This window comes from Hakea prostrata, chromosome 7 (genome assembly GCF_041222555.1).
Source record: "Hakea prostrata isolate BN-2017 chromosome 7, UWA_Hpros_2, whole genome shotgun sequence".
Taxonomy (NCBI): Eukaryota; Viridiplantae; Streptophyta; class Magnoliopsida; order Proteales; family Proteaceae; genus Hakea; species Hakea prostrata.
In genome coordinates this window covers 8745250-8761690 of record NC_142606.1, presented here as the reverse complement: position 1 = coordinate 8761690, position 16441 = coordinate 8745250, and the positions used below count along the sequence as shown (strand labels likewise).

At 37.3% G+C, this 16441-nt stretch overlaps 2 protein-coding genes across 2 annotated transcripts; both read left to right on the top strand.

Annotated features, from left to right (window-relative positions):
* Window positions 1-1028: 1028 nt before the first annotated feature.
* Window positions 1029-8235, top strand: PTAC17 (plastid transcriptionally active 17). The gene is made up of 10 exons (XM_089163226.1): window positions 1029-1418; window positions 1747-1812; window positions 2006-2186; window positions 2980-3176; window positions 3529-3579; window positions 3685-3776; window positions 4858-4970; window positions 6358-6440; window positions 6699-6803; window positions 7431-8235. Exons 1-10 carry the CDS (start codon window positions 1107-1109, stop codon window positions 7566-7568), a joined length of 1338 nt encoding a protein of 445 aa, XP_089019352.1. The 5' UTR covers window positions 1029-1106; the 3' UTR covers window positions 7569-8235.
* A 2835-nt stretch (window positions 8236-11070) lies between these two features.
* LOC149009486 (uncharacterized) lies at window positions 11071-14870 on the top strand. Its single transcript, XM_089164115.1, has 3 exons — window positions 11071-11660; window positions 14146-14204; window positions 14283-14870. Exons 1-3 carry the CDS (start codon window positions 11535-11537, stop codon window positions 14641-14643), a joined length of 546 nt encoding a protein of 181 aa, XP_089020241.1. The 5' UTR covers window positions 11071-11534; the 3' UTR covers window positions 14644-14870.
* Window positions 14871-16441: the final 1571 nt, after the last annotated feature.

The following is a 16441-nucleotide window of genomic DNA, read 5'->3' as shown; positions in this document are numbered from 1 at the left end:
AGTCATATTCCTCGTGCTATCGTTATTGTTACCCAATGATTGCATTGAATCAAATTGATGGCTTGTGTAATTTCCGTTTCTAAAGTTAAGGTTGTGGTTGAATTGCATTGAGCTTTCAAACTCAAGATAAAGTTCCAAATTCCCTTTAATTTATGTTAATTAATAGGAGAAAAATAAAAGAAACGACTTGTAATTAATCTTAGGGTAATGGTTTTTAAAAAAAATCTTAGGGTATTTGAAGTATTTGTAAACCCAAAATCAAGATTGGGACAATCTTATTAATATTATTTTGTAATTATACTTTAATGGTGTTTAATTTTGTCAATTAGTGCGCGTCAATGCATTTTGAAGAGAACTAGCTAGCTGTAAGTTTGAATGACATTTTACCCATAACCACAACTCATCCGTTGATTATTCAACATCAATCGTTTCGAACTTTCACAACCTATCACATAAGCTTCATCTTGATCATTGATAGATCAGCAAAATTCGAATCTACAAATAGTGAAAATTGCCATATGAAGACTCACTTTCACTAAGGACTCTGGTAGGCATTCCTAATAGAAGTGGGACAGTAACACTTTTTTTCACACTAGACAGGAAAATATAATAAAGAATAGAACTATAGAAGATTCCATTAAAGTGGCGTTTGTTTAGGATGCCATATTGCCAAATCAAACATGTATTACTATTGCCAATGCAAAGTTGGTTGAGTGGTAAAGATCCATATTTCCGGGGGGGTAATGAGTTCACCCTGCGATGGCATTTCTTCGAATTAAAACCCACAAAAAAAATTAAAAAATAAAACAGTGTTACCATCATAGTCCTTTGAAGAAAGAGTGAAAGACATACTATCATATTCTCTCAGAAAAGGAGAATGATATTGGAGAAAGACCTAGAGTTGTCTAGAAGGATACTGAGATCATCATGTTTAGAAGTCTATAATTTAATTTTCAACTGGGCCCTGAAAATTCCGGATAAGACCCTGTTCTCATTTCACAATCTCAAATAGCTCAAGTGTTGAAAGGCGAAACAGTTTAAACCCAAAACCCCTATTTTCTCCCTCTCCTATCTGTACTGTAGCAACTGTACTGGAACAAGCAGCTATGGCTACGATATCGGTGGACTTAGCGACAACCTTCATTGGATTAGCAAAGCGACAGGCGATTAGTCGTAGAGTTCCAGATAAACTATTTTCACTCCAATGGAGATCCAAGCTTCACCCATGTCGGAGCTTACAAACATCTTCAGCGCACCTGAAACTGGTCTCGGGTTTCTCAAATTCGAATGGGCGTTTTCGCCTGTTTACAGCGGGAGCTACCACAACCGAGAGCGAGAACGCCGATGTTTTGACTAAGATTCCTCCCGATGGTCGAATTCCTGCTACAATAATCACTGGATTCTTGGGGTCTGGAAAGGTACTTTCTTATACTTACTCGTTAGTCCCTCTTGCCTGGTTAATTTTTCGTATTCTTAGCAAGAATCCGGAGATAATCATTTCACTGATGACGAGAAGACGGATTGGTGTTTTGAAAATTTATGAAGTACAGAAAGTTCTAAATGGGTCATTTTATAATATTCCTCTGGGCTTTAGGGAGAAAGCATGGTGTTTGGGATCTGATGCACTCTTCATGTGGATCTGAAGTCGTGCATGTAGAGTATTGGAACGGATACTTCTTTGGTGGAACGTTCAATTGGAAAGATTGCATATTTTAATCTGCTTGAACTTGGTCTTGTTTTATGCAGACTACTTTACTTAACCATATTTTGACTGCTGACCATGGAAAGCGTATAGCAGTGATTGAGAATGAGGTAAGGGTTCAGCTGCTACTGGCTTTTATTGTGTTTATTTACTTTCTTTTTGAGGGGGGCCGGGGGGTGTGTGGACATCCTTTTGCTTAACATTGTGGAAATACTTTTGAATATTGCCCATTAAACTAGGAGTTAAAAAGATTACATAGCTATAACATGAACCACATTTAATTTTGATTCATTTGATTCCCAGTTCGGTGAAGTGGACATTGATGGTTCTTTAGTTGCTGCCAAGACCACTGGGGCTGAGGACATAGTCATGCTCAATAATGGTTGTCTCTGCTGCACCGTGAGAGGTGATCTTGTTCGGATGATTTCAGAGTTGGTGCAGAAAAAGAAAGGAAAATTTGATCACATAGTGATAGAAACTACAGGTAGGAATTTGATCACACAGTGATAGAAACTACTGGTAGGCAATGCATTTCTCCTGTAGTTTATAGTTTATTGGGTTAAGATGCTCTGTGGAGACCTCAATTATTGCAATGACTTGTGGGTTTTTTATTTACCTATGATATTGTATGAGTGAGGGCATCCCTAAGTCCTGTTACGTGCTTCAAGGAAAATGAGTCATCAGTTTTTCTGATGAAAGAGTATATGTTTTGGTCAGAGGGTTCTTTGACCAAGTGGCATGGGGGACCACACAAATGAGGTCCAATATAGTGACATCATACATAGGAAGTAGTACGGTCATTTCCTGTGAGGAGAGTAATAGAGTCAGAGACAGAAATGCTAGTGTAGTATGCCCTGGCAGCTCAGGGAAAACGTAACCTTTTTTTTAACTTTCTATCAGTTCATATGTTTTAATGATTAGCTGCTTCTTGTTGTCTATTTATGTAATGCATGTGAAGTTGTGAAGAGAATATAGGTTCCCACTTTGTTTGGTCCAGTGTATTCTACAATTAATACGGGGGAAAGGAAAATAGTTATGATTAGCGTGACAACTTTGTTCTATCAGCTCTTCAAACTCTGTTCCTTTATTGAATTAAATCTAATGGAGGAAGTGGAGAATAATAATTCTATAAGGGAATCCATCCTATTTTCCTTTGAACTTCTAATTCAGCTGGCTTCAAGTCTTCAATTTAGATTATATGATTATTTGATCTTTCCATATGTATGGATTAGTGATTAACCCCATCCCTCCCCCAAACCTATTTGCTAACTTTGCAGGATTAGCAAATCCGTCACCAATCATCCAGACGTTTTATGCTGAGGATACAATTTTCAATGATGTCAAGCTGGATGGTGTTGTAACCCTGGTTGATGCAAAACATGCTGGTTTTCACTTGGATGAGATTAAGCCCAAAGGTGTCGTTAATGAGGCAGTTGAACAAATTGCTTATGCTGATCGCATTATAGTGAACAAGGTAGGCGTTATATATGTATACATGTGTATTTTACTGTTGGAATTGGTTTTTGTCGGCCAACCATTGTTTGGCCTAGTTTGTGCAGCTAGAATTGTTGGAAACCTGAAACTAGACCACTGCTTTGATTAAAATGGTGGATGTCAATCATGAGTTTATTCTGTTTAATGATTTTACGATCTCAAAGGAATTAATCAGCTTTTGGAACCGTCAATTTAAAGGGGAAATATGATCGTCCTGTGGTTTTTTTTTAAATTTTTTTATAATTTAATCAATTTTCTGGAAAATATGAAACGATTTGCTTTCAACTGAGACTGACACGCTTACCTGCTTTCTGCTTTTTTTTTTTTCCTAGACTGACCTTGTCACAGAAGTAGAAACTGCTTCCTTGATCCAGCGTATAAAGGTAAAAAAAAATAGTCTCCTGATCTAAATTTACATGTGCCTTGAGGGTTTACTATTTTATGTATTAACTTTTTTGTTGGTGCTGCTACTTGGTGAGTTGGTGTAGACCATAAATAGCATGGCACATCTAAAACGTACTCAATTTGGCAAAGTTGATTTGGATTATGTTCTTGGGATTGGAGGCTTCGATCTGGAGAGGTTATATTTCTTTCCATTTCAATGTTTTCTTGGTTTCTTGATTGTGGATTCCATTTGCCAGTGAGCTGCAAATAATTTTTTGCCTTGTTCATTTAAATTTATATCATGTACCTCTAAATTTATTAAACTTTTCCATCTTGTTGTTGAAGTCCAATTTCTTTCATATTATTTACTGCTCAACAAAATGTTCCGTCCATCTGGATCCATCTCCAGAACCCTTTTGTGTGCCACATGCATGGGAGGTTGCATAAATATTTGCATCTGTATTTGTTTTGTGTTACCATGCTGCAATATTTGTTCAATTGTTGTGTTGAATATTTAGGTCTGGTTGGTAATGCTTCTGTTCTGAAACTCATTTTTAATCCAAAATGTTTTTATGTCTGTATGCTAAAAAATGTTAATGAACCATAAAATGGTGCTTGGTAAACCTGTTCCAAAACTCTTTGCAGAGGCAGAGATAGAGGTAGAAGACAATGGAAATGGAATTGCATGTGTTCACTTTTCTCTCTTTTTGTTTGAGCCTTCGATGGAAAATTTCGGGAGGAGGTGCTTTATTTGGAGTCAATTTTTTTAATTTAGGAAACAAGGTTTTTGGTGTTTCCAAAATCTTGCTTCTGGTACAATGAAGAAACTGGTCTGTTTCGTTGGCACATAAAAACAGAGTTGTATAGCCAAACAGAAGATTCTGTTTCCTGTTCTACTAGCACAGAAAAATGCCAGATGCAAGGAACAGAGTTGTTAGCAAACGTGCACTTATCTTTGAAAAAACCTCTTCCTGCGTCACTGGTTGGACTGTATTTACTGAACCCTTTTTTAGAAAACCACAGCAGTGAATTTTGAGTAGTCTGTTGTAGGCTTCATCTATTCCAATTTCGGTTCTACTTATTTTTTTGGGTCTGCCACTAGTGAATTTGTCATATTTCAGCAGTTTGACACAATAAAATGATGTAAATTTGAGGATTTTATAGCCAAGGTTATTCTTACTGATTTAATGCATGCATGTTGTTTTTTTTCCCTTACACTTTTTGAGCTTAGCTGTATGCATGGGTGCTGGTAACTAACAGCATTGTACAATTGCCAGGATTGAGAGTGCTGTTAATACGGAGGAGGGTCATGAAGATCATGCAAGTCATGATCATGATCATGACCATGACCATGGCCACCACCATCATGAGGAACATAACCATAAACATGGTAAGTTGCTTAGTATCAGTTCCCAGTATAGAAGCATCGGTTTTTCCATCATATACGAATCTCTTAAATTCAGTTTATTGGTGCTTATAGATGTGTGTCTCTGAGTACAATGCGATTTGATATGGTCAAGATATGTTTGATTGCTTATCTCATAATTAACTGGACAACATTCTTAGCAGCAGCTCAACTCTTTTTTTTGGTAATAACTGGTTGATTTTTGTTTGCATTTTTTTGAAGTTGCTGTCATCTGTTGGCTTTTATTTATCTCGGAATATGATAGAGTTCTGTAATTCTGGCTGTTTGACTAAACATGTATCCTTTTTCAGACCTAGCAAACTGATTTCTTACAGCTGCTTATTATCTTTGTGGCTTTTTCTTTCTTCTTGTTTATGTGATTCTGTTTTAATTTTCAGAATCTGGTATCTACTTGATAATAAATTTGTATCTGATTCTATTTTTCTTATCGCTTGCACTAGTTAAATTGTTAACGAAGCTGCAACTATCTCACTATTTTGTTGTTGTTAATTTGAGTCTCACTATCTGTTTCAATTGTTAGAAGACATCTATGACATTTAATATGGACTAGACTAGGGCTTAAAAGGTCCATTTGTGGAGCATAGAACATGTGTTTGCAATTTTTCCTGTTTACATCCCAATCGAGAGGTAATTGGTTGCTGCAGGCCAAGAGGGCTAAAGATTAGGCGAGTTCTAGGCTTCACAAGTTATTAAAATAGTAACTATCCAAGATATAATTTCTTTATGTCACTACTTAGATATGGCTCATAAATAACTTGAGACTGATGACTTCCTATGTCTCTTGAATTTTTATCACGATATGCTTAAGAATCTTGGGCTGATTTTGTTCTTTTCTTTTCCTCCTTGGGCCAAATGCAGCTTCATATGCCATTATATTGTTTTGATCACTGAACTTACTCAAAGGTCCCATAAATTATTACTTATTGGTTATTTCTTAAATTTGTAAAGGTTTTCATCCTTATCTTTTCAAGGCAAAAGAAGACCCAATCTTGGGGCAGAATTTGTTTCGAAATCAATTCTATTGGGTTTATTGCAGACGTACCCACATTATTTGGCAGTGTTTGCCTTCCTACGATTTTATGAATAAACTAATATCCATGCCTGTATTGCATCAAACATGTCTACGTGTTTGTAAAGGTGTATAATGCCTGTTTCCTTAATTTGAGGCCTATTTGTAACACTTATGATGGTCTATGATAGTTTCGTTGATTGTAAAGAGACTAACCTTCCATTTCTTATCTGTATCATTTGATGGTGTCTTATATGCTCAATTGGGATCTTCTCCTGACATAGTACTCTTAAAGTTGTACATAACTGCAAATGCATGATATCCTTGAGATTTTGGATGCAGAACATGCTGGTCACGATCACACTCATGATCCTGGGGTTTCTTCTGTGAGCATAGTTTGTGAAGGCAATTTGGATCTTGAGAAGGTTGGTTTTAAGATTCGTATGTATTCTTTGGTAGCATGTGTACTTTGTCTGTTCACATAAAATTGTTTCGGTCATATGTTTTTCAACTAGAGTGCTTTGAGCAATCATTGTAGTCTATGTAGTTTAAAAGCATTTCTCTTAAACTGTTTTTGTCTAACTGCTCCTTGTAGGAGTGCCTTTTAGTTTCATCTAGTTGGCATGGGTACAAGACTGGAGACTGATGCATTAGATTGCTAATCTTTTCAGTAACCCATGCAGGCTAATATGTGGTTGGGTATACTACTGACGGAAAGGAGTGATGATATATATCGAATGAAAGGTCTCCTATCTGTTGAGGGAATGGGTGAGAGATTCGTCTTTCAAGTAAGTAAATCTGGTTTGATGTTATATTTGCCTTCTGCTATGGTATGCATGTGTTTTGGGATATGCCTCCTCCTTGCTTTATAGAGCTGGTACCGTTTAGGGTTTTTTGTCTGGATGATGCTGTTAATTCCTAATCCCTGTACCTCTAAAAAATACAGTAAACAGTAACAGTGAAAATTGTGGCTCCTGGAATATATTCTTATTATGCTGTGCTTGTGATGTGTCTAAACCATAATAATGGGAAACAAGTTCATATTAGATGAGACACCCAAGTCTTTGGTTTCTTCCTGTTATTTGCCTGTAGATGGAATGTTATCATTCAGATCGTCAGAGTCAATGTTAAGACGCCTGCATTCAGGTTTGTGGTCCTTGCATGACTCTAGATTATTGTCTGCATTGAGATTTATGGGCATACAAGATTGTAGATTATTAGGACTTTTGATGTATTTAGGAATTTAATTTTTAGTGTAGTTTGAGCTTATTAATTGCTATTTACTACCCAATTAGTTACTGGCCTCTCTTTTGGGTGTTTTTTTTTTTGGGGGGGGGGGGGGGGGTTAAGGTCAATCTCTTTTGGAAGGGAGGTAAGATTGGTTTATGATATTTCCATATGGTTTTATTGTACAGGGAGTACATGACATATTCCAAGGTTCTCCAGATCGATTATGGGCACCTGGCGAAACTAGACTAAACAAGATTGTTTTCATAGGGAAGAACTTGGATGCACAGGCGTTGGAGAAAGGATTCAAAGCTTGTTTACTGTGAGATGATAAAAGACATCAGGTCACTTGATGTATAGCGTTCAATATAGTGAGAGGGCAAGATTGCTTTGGGATGTAAGAAGAGTTAAGCTCTTCTTGGACGTTGAATGCTGTCTCTGCTCTTTTTTTTGCAGCTCACAACCTCGCTCTTTCAGTGGCTACCTTATGCCATAGAATATGTCAATGTGAAGGTCATTGGAATTCTTATCCTTCTGAACGCTTAATTTCTCGTCTGAGGTAAGTTTTGGAGAAAAGTTGAGGAATATTGTTTTGCAGGTGTTTTTCTATTTGTTTTTGTTTTTGAAAACCAAATGGGAAAATGGGAGGACATCTATATGAAATTGTTAGCAGTTTGCCACCCTGGAAGCTTGGATCTCAGTTTGTAGCAATGAAAAAGGATATTATCTCGTGTAGGTAAAGAAAAGAAAAAGAAGACGACATGGAAGGCAACTGTTTGTCATTGTTAACCAATTAGGAGGTGGTGGGGAAACACTAAAATTGGATGCTTGAAGATAATGAATTTCTTTCAATTGTTTGGGGTACCCTGCCGAACTGACTTTACGATTAATTTTGTTGCCTCTTCTTGGCATTCAGACTTAAAAAAAAGACTATTATTTGAATTATCAAAAGGAATGCTTGTAAATTCCATCACTACCTTGTATGTCTTTTTAAATGATTCAGGCAAAGCCAATGCAACACGTGTAAGTCATCTTCAAATTTATTTTTATCTCTAGGCAAAAAATTGCATCAATCAAGAACTTTTTCCACCATGCAATTTTTAGGCTAGTTTTTTAACTTGAAATTTGAAGATGATGGGATTCAGTTCTCGTACCATATGAGAATTTCATCTTGTCTTCCCACAAGCCAAATTATACCTTACACAAGTAAATGTCTTCCTGCCTAAAAAAAAATGGTAAAAGTGCTCAACATTGGGGAAGGATTCAACCGGTTGGTTAGACTATACTCCTGGTAACCTGTACGTGGGAAAGAAGAGGCACAAGCTAACGAAAAGCAAGAAAGAGGAGGACGCGGAAGGAAAGAGCGCGCGCGAGACGCACAAGATAGTTAACAAGAGAGACGGAGATGATCGACAGTTCCTAGTATCTTATGGTATCGTGGGATACTTTAAACCTTGAAGGAAAGAATCCCTACTTAGAAGGGACCGGTAGGTGGGGCGGCCACTTCGAGATTTGCAGATGGAATCCCTAACAATCGAGGAATGATCTGATCTAATAACCACTTTTCTTATGTGAGTATAGCACTACAACTAGGGCATGTGGGGATGCCCTACATCTAACGATCAACAATCCATGACTTACCACTCATCCAACGGTCTACGGTAGACATGCTAAACTTATTTAAACGCTACTGCTCACTGCTCACCATGTGGGGGTATGAGTTTTTACTATTCATTCTCAACATTCAGGCTCTGTGATCTCTCACGTCCAGAGTCTCTTTTAGTTGTTGTGCTTCTACTGATTTGATCACCGAAGATGTTCCTGTAAGGCTGTAATTATCAGACACATTGTCTTGCAGATTCTCATTCGTAAGAAGAGCAGCGATCAGATTGTTAGATATTCTTCTCATTGGACATTGTGAAGAAATAAATATCCACCGCGGATATACGGCTGCATTTGTTTGCATAGGTGGGGTGGGGAAAAAAAATGTGGGTCCCATGTATAGTGGGGTGAGGGAGAAAGAAAAGGGTTTGTGGAAGTGATAGTGGTGGGTTTTACATTTTACTTTTCCTAACTTTCTCACAAAGTCCCACCAAATATGTAAGGTTTTAAAATGGCTTGTGATGGAAAAGTTGGACTGTCACATCACCAGACAAATTTTCCATCCCAAGCAGCAAAACTATCTACCATTTTAAGGGAAAAATAAAAAATCTATATTTTTTTCAAGAATTTTCCCACCCCATTCTTTCTGGACATAAAGCTAGATTGCTTGTTTTGTGCAAAGAAAAACATTGTCTAAGAAAAAAAAAATTAAGACAATTTTAAAGGAAAACACTAAGAAAAGAAAAATTTTAAGACAATTTTTTAAATTTTGTTAATTTAAAGGGAAATTTCTTTTCATTTTGCATTATAGGGGTGAGTAAGGGTGTCAATACGGTACTGAAACTGTTTAACCATACCGTACCATACCATACCGTTTAAAACCGCACTGTTCGCACCGTACCATACCGATTCAAATTCGGTACGGTATATACCAAAACCGTTTTTTGGAATTTAGTACGATACGGTTATGGTTTTAGATGGTATACCATTGATACATACCGATATACCAACGGTACCGAATACCGTTTTAGGTTAGTTTTGTAATTTTAGTTTAACCTTTAAACCCTAATAGGTGAATAACCAAGGTGCTAAAAGATTATAGTTGTAATAGATGGTTCTTCCATTTCCGTATATCTTAACCAGTTAGTTTATAAACAACTTGTGCTAATTTGGGATTGTATTTCTATTATTTGTTTCCCCACCGAACAGGGTGCTTATTTGCCTAATAACCATTAACCTCCTATCAGCAAGAGCCAAAAAAGCATAGCGTTTCATTTGTATTTGCAAATTTCCAAGCATTTTAAGTATGAAATTTACATGGGTGTTTCGTTATATTGGAAGCATAAAAATGTTGTCCTGTATAGGAGAGAATAGACAAACATATGGGCAAGTTTGAATTTTAGAATAGCTAATGTTGTCTCCATTTTTGTTTGTCATCCACGTCTTTTAGGCTATCTTAAGAGCTGCTAATGGTTTATCATGTATTTTTTATCTCCACCCGTCAAGCTATCATGTACATAATTTTCTTCTAACCGAAGTATTCTTGTCAATTGCCATATGCATAATTTGCTGTTAGTTTTCTGGTTAGGTTTGATTTTTTTCACTTGTTCCCATACAATACCGTATCTGAGAACATGCGAAACGCGTTTTACATACCGATTCCATCTTTATTGTATGTTTTTAAAATATCGTTTTCATACATATGGCACGGTATGGTTATAGTTTGAGGTTTTTAAATTCATTACTGTACCATACCATACCGAATTATCGTTACTGTACTGAATTGACACCCTTAGGGTGAGGTAAGAAAAAACTTTCTTTCTGGGAGGAAGCTGGTATGAAGCTGGTAAAAACCAGAATCTTAGTTTAAATTCAAAAGAATATTATCTTCTTTTTCTGGACAGTTTCCTTACATGATTTTACGACCACCATCTCAACCGTTGGAAGGGCATATGAGGAACGGGGATCCCTATTCACTAGCTGAGGATGGTAGAAAAAAAAACTATATTAACGAGGAGGGAAGGGAAAACAAGCTGTCGTAGGATAGGAGTGATAGGACATCGTGCAGAAAAACATGACATCATTTCAAAGGGAATGATGATACAAGCTACGCAGCCGGTGTAACTACCTCTGTCTTATTAATTAATTAATTAATTTAAGAAAAACAAAAAGTAAGATTTAAATGTAACCGTTGGAGGCAAATGCCTGACCATTAGATGCTTAATGACACAGTGATACGCAATTAAGCTCTAATGACCCGCCCTCCCCAAAAACCCTAATCTTAGTACAGTGTGAAGTCGTGAGTGAAGAATCCTACCTAGGGTTGGTAGGGGCGGAGGCAACCGGAGGATATCCTTCCGAAAAGCCGAAAAAACAAAAACCCTAATTCTCTCTCTCTTGTCGCTTTTACCCGAGTCCACCCAGAAGAACCCTAACCCGAGTTCACTCGTCCTCTTCCCCAATCGAAAAGTACGTTTGTTTTACTTGTCGTGTCAAATTCTCTTCTCTGCAACTCTCTCTCTGTCTGTTCTGTTTTGTTTAGTCATGGACTATGAGAGATTTTCCCTGACCTTCCTTTCATAGTCTTACTATTCTTCTGTTGTTACTTATACTTCTTTCTTGTTTTGCTCTTAGATTTTCTTTTTTGTCACCTTCTGTATTTTTAGAAAAGTAAATAAAATTTTCCTGCAATGGAGATGGAGACTTTTTGCCCTAATGTGCTTGTTTTGGAGAGGACGGTCTCTTCTCTTTTGGGAGCTATGGTAGTGGAGACGTATTTAGTTGCTGGGAAATCTTTGGCGTGTCTTCTAATCGCGGTATGAGTTTCTTCTTTGCTGAACACAAAATGTCATCTCTTTGTTAACCGTAAAGATTCTACTTTTCAGTTATGTGCTTTAGTCCTCAGGATCTCTTCACAGAATGAATATGTTTATGTACTGCTGTTACGGAACTAGGAGTCTAGTTCTGTTAGTAGGGTTCTGTTATGTTTCCCCATTTTTTCCGTTATATGCCTAAAAAAGATTGATTTTTTGCAAGGTTGCTACTAGGGTTTTCAAGCTTAAAAAGTTACAGAAGCAGTTGTATTACGTCTTTTTGGCTGTTCGAATGATTGAATCTGAGATATTATTAGGACAGTAACTTCAAATTTTTTTAGAACCTCTATGATCTCTCTTTCTTCTGATATTAAGGCTTTTGCTTCTTAAGTTTCTAGGGTTTTTTAGACCCATATTTCTCTGTCTTTTTCCCCCTGCATTTCCTTTTGTTTGTTGCGATTTAGGTTCTGTTCCTGTTGTTTGCTTGCTCGAATCTGTGAATCTGTAACGTTCTACGAAATTAGGGGATCTCCTCACAGGATTTAGTGGGATGGAGTTCTGGATTTTGCTTAAATTATGGAATGGTATTTTGAAAATCATTGTTTCTCTCAAAAGACAATGTTGTGCTGCCTTTTATTGTTGAATACCCAGTTCTACAGGACTTTCAACTCAGGAATTAGGATATAGGAATTATTTGAAGTTCTGACTTCCAAGACGTTGTCTTCTCTTTTCCCCTCTTCTCTACCTGGTTATTTTCATTTTTTGTCTTCATATGGCACATTTGATATGGGCCTCACACTGTTCACCTTTGTTGATGATTGAATTTTTGTGAGTTAAAGTTTGATGTGGCATGTGATAATAGCTCTGTGGTGTTGTTGCAACCAATTAAATCAAATAGTTTTGCCTTTCATACAGTGCAGATATTCATGCTTCTTTGCTGTGGTTGTGCCTTTCATACAATGCAGATTTTAATGCTTCTTTGCTGTTTGAATATTTAAAGATCTTTTTGGAACTCTTGTCTTGTTTCAAGGATCTTTGTTTAGCTTTTACTGTTGACTAGAGTTTGCTTAGAGTTTCTAATGATTTCTAATTTAAGGTTTTCAAGGAGCTAATCTTAATACAGCCCTAAGAGGAGCCTAGTAGTTCTCTGGAAGTGGGGATTTATTTCTTATATTTGTGGTGCTGTGGTATTTGATGTCACATGGTGGGTTTTTTTTAAATTGATATATAGATTAGAATTTGATTATTGATAGAATCAAAGGGGAGCATTATTCAGATGCATAACTAATATTTATGGTTGATGGAGCAAAAATGGCAGCTGTACAGTCAGCTCCATATCAATATTTACACATGGAAGTCATCTTATACATGCTTTGGATTTGGGACCTGATTGGTTTTTGCATATCTTTGGGAGTTGTGTCCAGTTCATTTTTTGAAGTCTGTCTCAGGTTCCATATTGCTTGATTTTGTCTCTGTTTGCTATACATCTAATAGTGTTGGGGGCAGTAGGCCAAGAAATTTTGGTGGCCACAATCATGTGTGAGCTATGTCAATGGATAGTTGGATATTGGAATTTGATCTATATTTGCGTTTGTATAAAGCTATCTGCAAGTGGAATATAACTATATGAAAACTATATGTATCTGTTCGTAATCTGATGGGACTCTTACTGGTAAAAAAAAGAAGAAAAAGAAATTCTGATCAGATGAAAAATTCAGATTTCTCAATATCTGATCTGATGTAAGCTGATTTGTTTAACTTCTTCTAAATCATCCTTTTTGAATTGTTGATTGATAAATATTGTTAACTTGTATGTCAAGAAGTGATGTCTTTAATGAATTATGGCCGACGTTAGTCCTGTAGTTTCCAGTTTTCTCTTTCAAGTCCAGTTGGAGATGACATGCAGAGGCTGCATCTTTTTGCTCTGCAACTGCATATCTTGGATGCGGTATCTGTTAATCAAAATCAAATTTAGAATTTATTTTTACATCTCCTGTGGAAACCAAACAAAGTCAGATATCAGTTACAATTGTTGAATTTGAATATAGATGATCGCATTATGTGTACTGAAATCGATCTTTTAATGTTGAAGCTGTCTATTTGGGGATGGATCCAGGAACCATCCCGCCAAAACTCAGTAATTGAACTGTCCCATTACTATTTGGGATGGTTTTGAGATGGCTTTACCCAATGAGTCCAGAACCAAAATTCAACTTGGAACCAACTTAAACTGGAACTGTTAGGATCTGTTTAATACTCTTTGGGATGGTTTTTAGACGGCTTTTCCATTGAGTCCAGAACCAAAATCGTAAATGGGAACCTAACTAGAACCAGGACTGTTACCTGTTTGATATTACCTAACTTACTTATTCGGGTTGGTTGATGCTCGACCATTTTAATATATCTGAATTTGATTTGGTACTGGTTATTTGTACGTTATTATATCTGTTCAGTCTATTTTCTCATCCTCTGTTAAATGCTGTTTCAGATAGGATCTCTGTCAAAAGATACTTATGTGATCCCAGATTTGCCCAGCACTGACGAAGGGTAAGAACTAATTGTTGTCAGTCTATGATTTTGCGTCATTGACTAGCAGGATTGTCACTTACCTGTCTAGGTTTGTAGGTTTCCAATGGCAGAGCTTCACAGAGTTAAACAAGCTGGTCCTGAAAATAAGGATGCAAGTGAAACTGAGGATGACGACGATGACGATGATGATGATGATGTCAATGATGTCAATGATGAAGACGATGACGGGGGAGATGAATCAGGTGATGAGGCGAATGCTGAAGATGGAGGGGACCCCGAAGATGATGCTGAGGCCAATGGTGATGGAGGGAGTGAAGACGATGATGATGATGATGATGAGGAGGATGATGATGGAGAAGAGGATGACGAGGAAGATGAGGATGATGATGGAGAAGAGGATGATGAGGAAGATGAGGATGAAGAGACTCCCCAGCCACCTTCCAAGAAGAGGAAGTGAGGTCAATTGATTATCAATGGGGTCTTCTGTTTTATCCTTTTGAGTAGTTAATCATTGTAGGAGAGGGTTGGGGGAGGATTTAGAACTTGTCCATCTTAGGGTAGGAAAATTTGCTATACCTGTTGTTGCTACATGAACTTGTTTTTGGTCATACTTGTGTTACAATTCTCTTTACCTTACACACTAGCCTCTTAATTTATATAGGATTGCAGGCCATCTGTTTTATCTTTCCTGTTTGGCCAGTGTTGGATTCTGATGATTCATGTGCTTCTAATCCGAGGAATGAGGATTCTTTATCTATCCAACGAAGGGAATGCCTATCTATCATGTTTCACCTATGGGAACCTACGATAACCTTGCTTTGAATTTTGTATGAAAGACATCCTGGTGAGTGACATCAGCAGGTTTCTTTGCCTCGTGTATTTATATGCGTGCCCGTGGGTTGTCCAAGTTTGGTGGTTCGACGTAAAGCCAAGCAGTTTAACCTGCACATGAAGGGATTCTTTCTCCGAAATAATTGTTCTGCATGCTTTAGTAATCTCGTTTCCAGTTTCTCATTTTTTTTCCCCCCTTTGCTACTCTGCGTTCTATTCTGCCTCTGTTTCACAGGATTTCGGAGTCCTAGAACATAGACTTTTGTTCTTTGCCAGATTTAGACCTGTTACAAGCTCTGTACAGTGACGCAAGCGCGTTACAGCAATAATCAATTACTGCTATCTTCCCTCCACAGGCCACTCGTTCGGATTGTAAACACGGTAAATTCTTGCTTGGGGAGCACTGCTCATTGGTCAAAAGTTCTCTCCATGCTCATAGTTCTCACTCTGCTCAACAGCTCAAGGTTCGAATCTTCAACTCTCCTCTACGTGTGGTCATTTGATCCAATATGTCACCATCTCACACGTCCACTCCGTCTTCCTTTTTTTTAATTTTTTATAAGACCCACTCTATCGTCGTTATTCTCGGATTGTGCTTCTTTTGCGTCCTTCTGTGATCTCCTCAAAGGAAATGTAGGTACTTGGAGCCAATATCCTGAATGAACTAAGTTCAGGGGTCCAATCTTTCTTTTAGAATGTCAAACTTTCCTCGAAATCATTAATTACACCTTCGAATGATGGTCCATGAAAGCCTTCCATTTCCAGCAATTTGAAGAATCTGAAAAAATCAACGTCCAAACACATCCATCTCATAACAAGAAGCAAATAGAATTAACAATTTGATCCAAAAATATAAAAAGGAAATTTAAGAACAGGAACCTTGAACAATCCAAGTTTAGATCAACAAGATATTAGAGAAAGGAGAATGGACAAGACCTCAAGTAATTCTAATGCAGAGTTAGAGACCGCTTGCTGGGAAGAGATATAATAGCTCTTTGCTCGTGGTTGCTTCTCCTAGATTCTTTTCGGAACGAGTTGACAGCCTGAGAGGGAAGAAAATACTAGCAAAATACAACAAAATCCATACTTTAGAGGAACGAGCTAAGAGTCTATGAAAGAAGAAAATCAGGAGCCCTTAGTGCCTATAGCTACTACCAAAACCCATATTGCAGAGGACGATCGAGTTGAGGTCCTGCGAGGGAAGAAAAATCAAATCTCTAACCTAAACATTTAATGGCAGAAACTAAAACCCATACTTAAAATTAACAAGCTAGGGACTTGAGAAGGAAGAAAAACAGGGAACTCGAACGCCTAAAAGCTAGAAATTTAGCGGAAAAAAACACAAGCCATGAGGAACAAAGGCGGGAGCTGAAGAGGAAGAAAATACTGGAAATTAGAAAGAGAGAGAGCACTCAACGCTTAAA